The sequence below is a fragment of the Heliangelus exortis genome, chromosome 15, assembly GCF_036169615.1.
Source record: "Heliangelus exortis chromosome 15, bHelExo1.hap1, whole genome shotgun sequence".
Lineage (NCBI taxonomy): Eukaryota > Metazoa > Chordata > Aves > Apodiformes > Trochilidae > Heliangelus > Heliangelus exortis.
Genome location: NC_092436.1, coordinates 9725394 through 9737734, shown reverse-complemented (window position 1 = coordinate 9737734; position 12341 = coordinate 9725394). Strand labels below are relative to the sequence as shown.

At 51.7% G+C, this 12341-nt stretch overlaps 1 protein-coding gene across 1 annotated transcript in view; it reads left to right on the top strand.

The window, feature by feature from the left end:
* Window positions 1-12341, top strand: part of STK10 (serine/threonine kinase 10) — a 44729-nt gene that overhangs the window by 20131 nt on the left and 12257 nt on the right. The window contains exons 3-7 of the mRNA XM_071759323.1: window positions 6534-6582; window positions 7612-7761; window positions 9116-9188; window positions 10577-10771; window positions 11782-11863. Coding sequence (XP_071615424.1) covers window positions 6534-6582; window positions 7612-7761; window positions 9116-9188; window positions 10577-10771; window positions 11782-11863 — 549 coding nt within the window. The remainder of the gene's footprint in view (window positions 1-6533; window positions 6583-7611; window positions 7762-9115; window positions 9189-10576; window positions 10772-11781; window positions 11864-12341) is intronic.

Genomic DNA, 12341 nt, shown 5'->3' with positions numbered 1-12341 from the left:
TTGTGCAGATCTTGTCTTCCCCTTTAGATGATCTTGACCTTATCTGAGTCCTCTCAGTGCTGCAGTAACATGCAGTTAGACAACAGCTGGATGTTGCCTCTGTCCCTTGTTTTCCACAGTGTATGTATTACAGGGCTGAGCAGCAGTGTGGGATGGCCACCAGTAAGCTGCTGGGTGAATTTATACAGACAAACTGGATGGGAAAGCTGGTGTTCAGCAGCTGAGGAATGACCATCCCTGGCAGTGGGGCAGGAAGCTTTGTGCTCTTCCAGAATCAGGACTGAGGACTGCAGAAAGATGCTTTCCTGGGCTTTCTCAGTCTCTTCTGCCTCTGAGTCAGGACCAAAAGCCCTAGAGGCAGTCTGGGCTCTCTGCTTCCCACTGCTCCTGCAGGGCTTGAGAAGATCACCTCACCCATGGTGAGTGATCCAAATGCTGGGAGGAGAGACCTGCCTTGCCATGAGTCCTCCATCCCCTGTCACAGGCAGAGGTCTAGACCATTTCCTGCAGTGTCAGGGAGTCATCCTGTGCTGATGTGGGCTCTGTGAGAAGCCTCTTGCAACCCCAGTCCTGCCCTGGGATCCATGAGCTGAAGGGAGACTCTGTCCCCAGCCCAACCCAGGAAATGTTTTGGGTGGGTTAGAGGAGCAAACAGAGGGGCACTGTTCCCAGGTGGGCTCCTCTTGCACTGCCAAGGGGAGTGCAAGGTCTCATGTGCTGCTCTGCAGGGTAGAGGAGGGGGAGGAAGGCTGCAGCTCCCTTTCCACGGACAGGAGGGTTGCACTGACTTCTGGGGCCTTGAGGAAGGGACCCAACCAGCTGCTTGTCCCCTGCCCATGCCCTGCTGTAGGGACAGCAGCAAGGAGAGGGGCTGGGCTCTGTGGCTGTTACTCAATGTGTCTGTTGAAATCCAGGCAGTGGTACAGACCATGGGGTTTTCACTGGGATGATGCTGCTTCCGAGTGCCACCCTGTCTGTCTTCCCTCCCAGCCACCAGTTTTGCTGTGGTGGGAGGAGGATCCCAACTTCCCCCTTTGGGCAATCCCCTCACAGAAGGGCAGGACCTATTCTCTTGCTGTGACCTCTAAAAGGCAGCTTTGTGGAAATCACCATAAGGTGTTTCTTTCTCCTTTCCCTCCCCAGCACAAGTGGGGGTCTCTTCTCTGTGTGAGATGGCTTTAGAAGTGGTGCCCATCACCTGGGTGGGCTTCAGCTTGCAGCACTGCTAACTCAGCAGATGGGCCCAGCAGGCAGGGTGACAGCAGGGGAGATGCCAGCACAGTACCCAGGGGGATGCTGGGGGCTTGTAGGTGTGAGTCCCTGTTAACTGTTCTGCACTGTCCTCCCCACCCACCCTTCACGTCAAGCAGCTCATCTCTCTCTCTCTGCAGCACCAGGAGAGCCCAAGTCAGCCCAAGGCCCACAATTCTCAGGTTCCTCCTTTTTTAATATTTATTTTATCCTATTCTTTTTCCTGTCTCTTTGTGGCTTTTTTGTTGAATGTGAAGGATTTCTGCCCCCTATCCTGCCACATTACCCCTGAGTCATAGGAGTGGTAGCTGTTTGCTGCATGCATTTCTTCTGCTTTTCTTATAAGTGGGTGGGCAATGCTGGGAAAGCCCAGCTCTCCACACTGCTCTACCCACACAGGCACTTCTGCCTCCAGCTCCTTCCTCTTCCCCCTCCCTACTGGGTCTGTGCCTGGGGATCTGCCACCTTCCTCTTGTTGTGTTCTCCCTGCAAGGTGTGTAAGGACCAAAACCTCTGATGGTGAGAGTGGCTGAGGTTGCCCATGGCACACTCTGTTCCTTCTCCATGCCCTACTTGATCTTAGAGAGCGACCACTGCTAATGAGAGCATCCTGCTGGGAGCTTTGTGCCAACTCAACGTCCTGGAGAGAGGAGAGATGGAACAGGAGAGATGGCTGGAGAGGAGGCAACCTGGAAAGCATTGCCCTTCACCAGCTCAGTCTATAAATGGGGCACAGTTTACTTTACCACAATTTACTTTTCTTATCTCCCCAGTTCCTTTGTACAAACACAAGGCAGGAGAGCTGGGGGCTGTGCTGGAGGGTGCTTTCCCCTCTGGGTGCTGAGGATGACAAATGTGGCAGAGGCCATGTGTGGGTGATGGAGGCTGCTGCAGCAGCAGGATGCTGTGGGTTCTCTTTTCCCCAGTGGTGGGCAGCTGCTTAAACAAACGAAACTAAACCCTCTGCTGCAGATTAGGAGAGGAAATTGCTGAAGTACTTCAGTTTTGAAGTAGTTTCTGGGTCAGGCAGGGTGGATCCTGGAGACAGTTGGATGCTGGGGACAGATGGGTCCTGGGGACATGGACAACCTCCTGTGCCTGCTGAAGCTCAGGGAAGGGAGGTGTCTGGATGATTATGCTGCTTATCATAGGATGCACCCAGGTAGTAATGGTCTGGGTGCTTTGGAGAACCACGATGACTCTAAAGCAGTTGAGCTCTTCAATGTGCAACTGCAAAAGCATCACTGTCACAGGAAAATCCTGGAGATGCCTGCTATCTCCAGTGACTTGGGAGTGACTGGGCTGCTAGCCAGGGGCTCCTCCATCCTAAGGGCATCTGGTGGTGTCCTAGAGCATGACAGAAAGCCTGGATTCCCCGGGCAACCACTGCCAAGATGAGCTGTCCCAGCTTTCCCAGATAATGGCTTTTTTTCCCACCCACCCCTCTCTGTTTCTGACTGTAAGAGGCATTTCTCCAGCATTGCTGCAGAGGGACAAGTTCGTGGGCCTCTGCCCTCTGACGTGCCAGTTGGATGAGTAAGAGCTGGGCTGAGGGTGTGTCCCCTCCTCTTAATTGGGCTTTGATTGCAAACCTCAGTTCAGGGACATCAGCTGTTCCACCCTTGGTGACTGGGCAGTGTTTGGTAGAAATGCATTTCGAGATAAGCTTTTTTTATTCCTTAGTGCTGTAGAAAGTCCAAGGAGCTTAAACACACCCAGGAGGCAGGACCAGTCCTGCCCAGGGTTGGAGGAGAGTGCAGGACTTTGGTACCTGGGCAGGTGGTGCTGCTTCTGGTTTGTCAGACCCAGAAACTGCACTGGGCTCTAATCCCCTCTGTTTGTTTTCTGGGCTGGCCTTTGTCTGATGTAAGGTGCTGGAGGGATTTTCCTGGTGCAGTGACCAATCTGCTCTCTTGAGCCACAAGGACATGTGATGCTTTTTCATAACACATGGTGCCCCCAGCTCTGGCACAACTTGAAGACCTGTGTCTTTAAGAGCACTTGATTTAAGCAGTAGCTGTTTCATACATATGTATGTATATTTATTCTCCTGGGCAACCCCAGGTTCACTGGACCCTGCTTCCTTTCTTCCCAGGCACAGAAAAGGGCCCCAGCCCCCTCTGTGTGCCCCATTTCCACTTGGTCTGTAAAATGTTTCTAGGTCCTGCTGTGCCTGAAGGCAAGATTAGGATGAGCCACAGGACAAATCAAGGTCACCAAGAAGGCTCTTGAATTTGAATGGACCTTAGCTTTCAGATTTAAATTTCATTTTGCTTGTGCAAAAGTTTCTTGAAACAGAAATGTGATGTGGCTCATCGTGCTGTTTCATTAAAGGTATTGGAGAAAAGGGTTCTTAAAAAAACCAAAAAAACAAACAAAAAAAAAACACACAAAAAAACAAAAAAAAACCAAAAACCCCAGCTCTCTAATTGTGGTACAGAGGTTTGAGAGGTAGTGAGACCCTAAACCAGCTGCCCATGTGTGCATGCAGCTCTTGTGTCCCTGCTGAATTGTGAAGGAGCCCAGCTCAGGGCTGGTTTCCAGGCTGTGGTACGGGAGCTGATTCCCGGGGATGCAGGGAAGCAGCCGAGCCCTGGGGATGCGGGGAGGCAGCCGTGAATCGGAGCTGCTGCTCAGCCAGCACACTGCTGGGAGCTAGCAGCGAATTTTCCATGTGCCTGCGAGTTGCAGCTACCTATGGAGTTGTTACCAGGAGAGAACTAAACCTCTAATAGTGTGTGATCCCTGGGATTTTTAACAGTTTTGAGGTGGCAGCAGGAGGCAGAGCTCGGGTTGCTGCTGCTGTGTCCCGGCACAGAGGAGGGGATGGGCAGCCTGGGGCGAGGAAGTCCCTGGGTTTCTTGTGCGGAGGAAATGGTTATAAACAGGATGTTTGCTTCGGCCCCGTTCCAGGCTGCTCGTTGCAGACCCTGCAAGCAGAGCCCGGGCTCAGAGTCCCCTGGCCCAGACCCCAGGGAGGGGGAGGGGGGGTGTGAGTGCTCCCTCCGGCTCTCGGGATGTCAGCATCAGGGCAGAGACCCCCGTTCAATTCGTATCTCTGCTTCACAAGACAGCAGGGGGCTTTTGGGGGACCAAAAGAGGGGGGTGAAACCTCTGCTTTGTGGTGCTGCTGTGGCTCTGGAGGGTGCTCTGTGCTGGGACCGTAGGGCTTGTGGGTCACAGGGGGGTTCTGGCCCAGTGTGACATTGAGAGGCAAAGTGCCAGCACCCAGTCTGTCACTGTCACTAGAGTTGTTGCTGCCCCAGCTGTAGCTGGGAGAGCCCCTGTATCAGAGCACATGGAAACAGTCCTAAGCAGAGTTGAACTCTTTGCAGCCCCTGGGTCAGTCACCAGTCCTCTGGTTGCACAGACACACAGGTTCTTGTCAGCAGTTCTTTTCTAAGACTCTCCCAACTCATTCCTCATCATGGCCAGAGAGCAGGCTGCCCACCCCAGGGAGTCAGTGACCACCCAACTCTACCCCATCTCTCTACAAGTCTGGGGACAGAGCCTGCCCAGCCTCTGCTCTCTGCCAGCTTCCTGCATCCCTCAGCTTGCACATGGAGACCTCTGTGTGCTGCTGCCACCAGGGCTGCCTCCCTACCTGCTGCACTGGTGAGATGTTTTTCAGGCTGGCCCTGCTCCTGGAAGGAAATGTTTGTGGTGAGTGAGCTACAGGATTACCAGTTGCTTTTATTTAAATCAGATTTTCTGGGCTGAAATGAGCCCATTAGGGTTTTGGGTATTCAGATTGTTTGGCCACACCTTTAATTAATCTTTGGCATCTCTGCCCTTGTTGAAAATGTGTATTTTTAATTTTTTCGTATTTCCCATATTCCCAGTGCCTGGCTTGCAGCCTGCTGTGCCTGCATAAACATATACAGCCATGCTGATTCAGATGGATGGTTTTCCCTAATTTTCTCATTGTTAGACTGCAAACCCAAATGGAACTTTGTGGGATGTAATGCATTCCCTCAGACCTAGATTAGGGTCCATTGTGCGCCTGGTTTCACTCCCCAGGTAAAACAGTTGTTTCCTCTACCTCTGTCTAAGTCCATAAGAGCTTTTTCCTTATCCTCGTGTAGGAAATGCAGGGCAAAAGGGTGAGATGTGGCTCTCCTGGAGCTGCATGATTAAGCCAGGGGAAAAAGGGCACTTTAACCTTCTCCCCACAGCTCCTGGTCCAGTGCTCAGAGCAGTGTTTCATAACGTGACCTCCACTTGAAGGGCTTAGAGAGCCGTGCTGGTAAACACTGCCTCAGTTGTTGTCCTCAGTATAAACTCTGGCATTTCACCTCTCTGGTATGTTGCCCTGTGTTGCCTTCACAAGGAGAAGAAGAGCTTGTTGGGGAGGTGAAGCATCTCTTATCCATCATAACCCCTGGCTGCTTGAGCCTGTATAATCTGTTTATCTGAGCAGCCTCATCTGCCCCAAAGGGGAGTGAGGAGCTGGGGCTGGAACTGAGCCCTCTGGGAACAGCTCTGGCTGAATCTGTGCAGAGGTGAGGGGGAAGACAATTCATGTCCCCAAGAGGCTGGTGAAGGGCCCACCCAGTGGGTGCTGCCCACATTGTTTGGGGTGGGGAGCAGAGGAACCAGGCGGGTGAGTGGGGCATGGACTGTCAGGACTCTGTGCACTTCCCTGGGAGGAAACAACATCCATCTGGTGAATGCAGCCAGCTTCTTGATTGATATATTTTCAATTCAAGTTGCTCAGAATCAAGAGAGCAATAAACTACTGAGCAATGCAGGGGAAAAAAAAAAAAAAAAAAAAAAAAAAAAAAAGAAAAAAAAAAAAAAGTCCCAACAGCCTTCCCCACCTCTCATTTGCCAAAGAAAAGAAAATCCTGCCTGATTTCTCCCAGCCACGTCAGCTCCCAGCTATGACAGCTATCTCATCATGTTGGCAAGACAGCTCTCTGGAGCAGCCCTTGCTCCAAAATGCAATGGGAAAAGATATAAACAGAGAGGAAGCCAGAGCTGAAGGTGGCTGCTCAGGATGGGAGTCCAGGTACAGGGTGTGGGGCCAGGCATGAGCATTGGGGGTGTCACAGTCAAGCTGTGCTCCCTCCCAGGGAGCTGATGTGATGGATCACGCTGGGAATACCTAAAGGATGTGTCCTGGGAGGTGCTGAAACTTCTGTATCCTCACGTGGGGCAAAGAGGCAGCTTTGCCATGGGGGGAAGCAAACCCCAGTGCTTTGCATCCTCTTCCCTTCTTGGTCAGATTTGCTTGATGAGTCACTGACCTGACCTTAATTCCTCTCTCTTTGTTTTCCTAGATCATGATTGAGTTCTGCCCAGGTGGGGCAGTGGATGCCACCATGCTAGGTGAGTGCAGTGTGTGGTGCTGGTCTCATCTCTGTGGTTGAGGTGATGCCACAAGGTGTTTTCAGCCTCCTGGCACACTTTCAGGGACAACCTTTGGACAGATGGCAGATGTGGGTGCCCTGGTCTCTCCAGCTCCTGTGTCTCTCACATGAGTTTCCTTATTTTCATACCTGGAGCAGAAGGTGTGGAATCCCCACGGCATTTCTTGAGCTACTTTGATGTCCTTTTGTGATTTAAATGCTTCTAGCATCAGCAGATCACAAGGAATGGGGAGAAGGGAGAGTCTGGCTGGAGGGGAAAATGGCTTTAAATATTTATCTGCCAGAAGCACCGGGTGCTTGGGATCTGTTCCCACAGCTTCGCAGGAAAGACAGTGGGCTGAGATGTTTAATCTGGGCTCCTGTTGTGATGAATCTCCCAGGATCTCCTTTCTGACTTCTTCTTATGGGATCAGTCATTTGGTGAAGCATGAGTATGTGAATAAACTGCAGTTCACAGAAATTCCAGGAATCTTCCTGTTTGTAACCCCTCCCTTCCACACAGAGCCGCTGGGACTGAGACCATGTGGGTGTTACCCAAAAACACCCCGGCTGGTGCCACAGCCCCTCTGCACCAGGGCTGCACAGAGCCCAGAGGGATGACATCCCCTCCATGAAGTAAATGCAGTTTTTTGATGTCCTCTTGCCTGGAATGGTTTCCCAAATCTACAGGGAATATACATACAGCTCAGCCCCTTGTCATAGTGTGCCTTGCTCCCCTTCTTCATTCCCCTCATTCCTGGGCCAGTCTGCTCAGCCTGCTCCTGCATCCCCAGGAGGGAGCTATAAAGTAGCAGCTCCAAGCTGCCTGGCATTGCACAGGCTGAGGAATAAATTACCTTAACGAGCTGATTTGCATTGATCTCCCACTGCTTTGACACATGGACAGGGATTTTTAAATGGTCCGCTGGGTATCCTGTGACTTTCTGCTGTGCAGGTGGAGCATCACTCACATCTCTGGCCTCTTTACCTGCTCTCTCCCTCCCTGCAGAGCTGGACCGGGGCCTGACTGAACCCCAGATCCAGGTGATTTGCCGCCAGATGTTGGAAGCTCTCCACTACCTCCACAGCAAAAAGATCATCCATCGTGACCTGAAGGCAGGCAATGTGCTCCTCACCCAGGATGGGGACATCAAGCTTGGTGAGTCTGGTACAAGAGCATCGTGGGTTCTCCCTGGGAGAGTGGCTGTGGGTGATGCTGCTGCTTGGGACCATTTCACACCTTGTGAACCACAGCTGGGGAGTGCTGGGAGATGGGTTGCAGTGTTCAGCTATGCCCCCGTATGTGGAGGGATGCTCTCTGCCTTGTGCCCTGCCTGTGGGACCTGAGCTGCTTGTCTGCTGGCTGATGAGCTCAGACAGAAGATGGGGAGAGATTTCATGTTGTTTCATGGGAGGCCAAATCCACCATGGGACTGTGTGCTGTGCTTGGCCCCAGCTGGGCACTGGGACTCCTGGAGCTGCAGCTGAGCTCAGGCCTTTGATGGAATTCCCTTTTGTGAATTTGGTTAATCCCTTTTTGAACTCGATTTTTATGTGTTTTGGCCTGCTGAGCATCTTGTGCAGGGTGCCAGTTGGCAGAGCTGGGAGCTGGAAGAATTCATCTTATCTCCAGAGCAGGTCTGGTGGTGACAGGACAAGTTTTGCCAAAGGGGTTGCTTTGCCAGCTTGCTATGGCTGGAGTTAAATTGGCATCCACCTGCCTGCTGGAGGATGAGGACTTTGTCTGTAGGGTATGGTCAGAATGGTGCAAATCTCTTTTTGGACCCTAAGGAGGGGTGTTGGCAGCTCTGAGGCATTCTTGAGTTGTGTCTTGGGATGATGGAGAGGGGCTAACCTGTGAAGATGGAAACTTTCCTGTGGCCATAGGCTCTGCTCTGACATAAGAAATGAATGGGCTGCTGGCTTGGGCCAAGGATGACCTGCAGTCAGGAACACCTTGAGCCTGGGGGTGCAGGTGGGTGACTGTTCCTCCAGAGGTCATCAAGGCCATCTCGATGTGGGCTTGGTGCCCTCTGCAAGTCTGACCAGTTTGATATGGGTTGGGTTGACTTCAGCTGCTCTCTACAGAAAGGACAGGATCAGGGGAATGAATCATGCAGTGGTTACTGTGCATGTGGAGGAAGGGAAGAGAAACAATGTAGAAGTAATTCCATTTTTTTTTTTCTGTTGTAAAATGGAATTTTGTGCTACAAAGCAGCACTCCTGAAAGTGATCTGCCATGGAGCTGGTTTATCTGTTTGTTTGTGGAAAAGATCCTGACTTGCCTCTAGATGTGTAGGGTTGAGGTTACTTGTTATGCCCCTTTCCTATACTACATGTGAGGGGAAGGTCCCTCAGGGGGTAGGTACCTAAAAGCAAATTTAATTTCTGATGCTCAGTGTAGAGGAAACAGCACTGATGTATCATGTTACTGCCTTAAACGTGTGTTTGCTTTTAAATGCAGAATGGTCTCTCAGTTTTCCTACAGCATCTAATGTTACTGCTCTTTGCAGCTGACTTTGGAGTGTCTGCCAAAAACATGAAAACCTTGCAGAAGAGAGACTCCTTCATTGGGACCCCATACTGGTGAGTGCCCTGCTTGCCAAGGAATCCCTTAATGAGGATCTTCACCCTTCTGACATCAGGCTTGCTCAGAAATGGGGAGCTGATGTCCTTTGGGATGTGTTGGCCCATGGTGCCTCACCAAGCATCCATGGGAGGATTTTACCAAGGAGTCTGGGCCAGTGTCCACACATGCCACAAAGTGGCTGAGAGCAGCCAGGCAGAAAGGGACCTGGGAGGTTGGGTCAACAGGAAGCTGAACATGAGCCAGCAGTGTGCCCAGGTGGCCAAGAAGGCCAATGACATCCTGGCCTGGCTCAGGAACAGCGTGGCCAGCAGGTCCAGGGAAAGGATTCTGCCCCTGTATTCGGCACTGGTGAGGCCACAGCTTGAGTCCTGTGTCCAGTTCTGGGCCCCTCAGGTCAAGAAGGAGATTGAGGTGCTGGAAAAGGTCCAACGAGGCTGTGAAGGGATCCAGCACAAGTCCTGTGAGGAAGGGCTGAGGGAGCTGGGGGTGTTCAGTCTGGAGAAGAGGAGGCTCAGGGGAGACCTCATCACTCTCTACAACTCCCTGAAAGGAGGTTGGAACCAGGGGGGGGTTGGGCTCTGCTCCCAGGCAGCTCTCAGTAAGACAAGAGGGCATGGGCTTAAGCTCTGCCAGGGGAGGTTTAAGTTGGATATTAGGAAAAAATTCTTTACAGAGAGTGTGATCAGACATTGGAATGGGCTGCCCAGGGAGGTGGTGGATTCTCCATCCCTGGAGGTTTTTAAGAAGAGGCTGGGGCGTGGCACTCAGTGCCATGGGCTGGGAACCATGGCAGTTGTGGATCATAGGTTGGACTTGATGATCTCAGAGGTCCTTTCCAACCCAAACGATTCTGTGATTCTGTGCAAGGGTTTCCCTGGCCTCAAAGGAGCTCTGAGAAGCCTGGGCAGTCTGGGAGCATTGCTCAGTGTCACCGTGCCCCGGACTTGGAGGACTGAGGGGCACATGTGAGCTCGCGTGTGTGTGCTCACAGCTCCCCCTCCCCAGGGGGTGGAGTGGGCTTTGAAGCAGCTCCAAGCACATGGGAACAACTCCTCTCTCCAGAAATGCAGTCTCTAAATCACCCGACTTGCTGAAGGAATGGAATCGGTGAGGATTAATTTATTGTCTGAAGCAACATCTGCGCCAGATGTCAATGGCCTGGGGGTTTCCATGGGCTGCCTGGGCTGTCTCAGCTGGTCTGCAGAAGAGGGAGGGGATTAGACCCCTTAGAAAAGATGCTACTTCTTCTGCAACCCAGAGCTGGGAGGGAAAACTGCTTGTTGTGCAATGCTGTGGATTATTTCAAGCATTTAATTTCTGCTGCAAGACTCGTGTGTGGCAGTAGTGCCCTCACCATCCCTGCTCCTTGCTCTGCCCCTTGCAGGATGGCCCCGGAGGTAGTGATGTGTGAGACCATGAAGGACACTCCGTACGACTACAAGGCAGACATCTGGTCCCTGGGAATCACGCTGATAGAAATGGCCCAAATTGAGCCACCTCATCACGAGCTCAACCCCATGAGAGTCCTGCTGAAAATTGCCAAATCCGACCCCCCCACGCTCAGCTGCCCTTCCAAATGGTGAGGGGATTTGGGCAGCAAAACCTGAAGTGTGCATCTCCCAACTCCTGCAGTCTTTTGAGAGAGGGAAAGAAAAAAAAAAAAAAAAAGTCTTCCACAGCAGCAGTGTTTAATTTGAGAACCCAGTGTAGGATTCTAGGCCCAGCTGTGAGCACAGAGCTGCTCAGCTGACAGAGTGCAGGCAGCACGGGGGGAGCTGCTGCCCACCCACAGCTTTGCTGATGTGAGGATGATCCCTTGACTGTTTTAAAAACACCCCAGTTTTGTAGGAAAAGCAGGTTTCTCCACTAAACCTGAAGATGGCCGAGAGCTCCAGAATTTCTTTCCTGAAGTCTGGGAAAAAAAAGTATCCTGCATTTAAAAAAAATCCAGTATGTTTTTTTATTTATTTATTTTAATAATCGTAATGCCTGCTGCATGGTAGCCAGCAGCAAATTACTGGAGTCACAGGGATTGTTACCAATGTTCAGGCAGCAGGCAGGACCCTGCTGGTAAACCCAGCAACAGGGTGGGAGCATTTCCCCTGGAGCTGCTCAGAAGCCAGAACTGGATCAGGGACATGCTCTGTATCTCAGAGCTGTGCTTTGCAGGCTGAGGGTGCCCTCCTATGGGGTTCCTGGTCCTTCACAGCCATCCTTTCATACTGCAGTTGTGGGGGTGGGTTCAGGAGCATTTTTGTATGCAAGCAGCTCCACCCATGGGCTGCCTTTGGATCATAACTGCTGATGTGCTCTCCTAACTCCCTGCCTGAACCCTGAGGCACAGTGGCTGGTGTCCTGCTATCTGTTGCCATCACAGGTAAGGCAAAATCTAGTCCCTCACGTGGCCACGTTGCTGATTCTCATACAAATAATCAGAATAACTGAGCCCCGGGTGTCCTGTGCTGGGAGTGAACTGGTGATCGTGGCCAGTTGCAAACTGAGACACAGCTTGCAAAGGGATGGAGTAGAACCCTGTGGTGTTCAAGGCCTTTTCCTTTTTGAACTTCTTGCCAACAACTGTGTTTAAAGGTCCCTGGAGTTCAGAGACTTCCTGAAGACAGCACTGGACAAGAACCCGGAGACGCGGCCCAGTGCTGCTCAGCTGCTGGAGGTAGGGATGGGTACCAGCCCCTGTGCTGGGGCTGGGGTCTCTACCTGGGTCTGAGAGTGTCCAAACCACACACATCTGTACAGCTTGGTTCTCCTTCAGGAGGGTAGAAAAAGAGGTGATGGGCCTTAGACAGTTTCTGATTATTTTTGTCTTGTTTAGAAATTTCGTAGGACTTTGCAGCCACCAAAATGGCCCAAAAAGTAAGAGCAGTTTCTTTGCCTTTGGAGCAAACTTCAGAGCTCCTACGGAAACCAACCGGAATAGAAATACCTCCTAAAGCCTAAAAATGCCCACATGACAGCCAGATTGTACCTGGTTGTCTGAGACTTAAATTTGACTGCTTTCCTTTCCTCCTGTCCCCCTTAAAAATAATAGCAAAACTCTGGAAGATGCTTTTCCTCACTTCCTGGGGATGCTCTTGCTTTGCAGCACTGCCTGGATGCTCCCTCCTGCAGCATGCTCTGCAAACCCCAGAGAC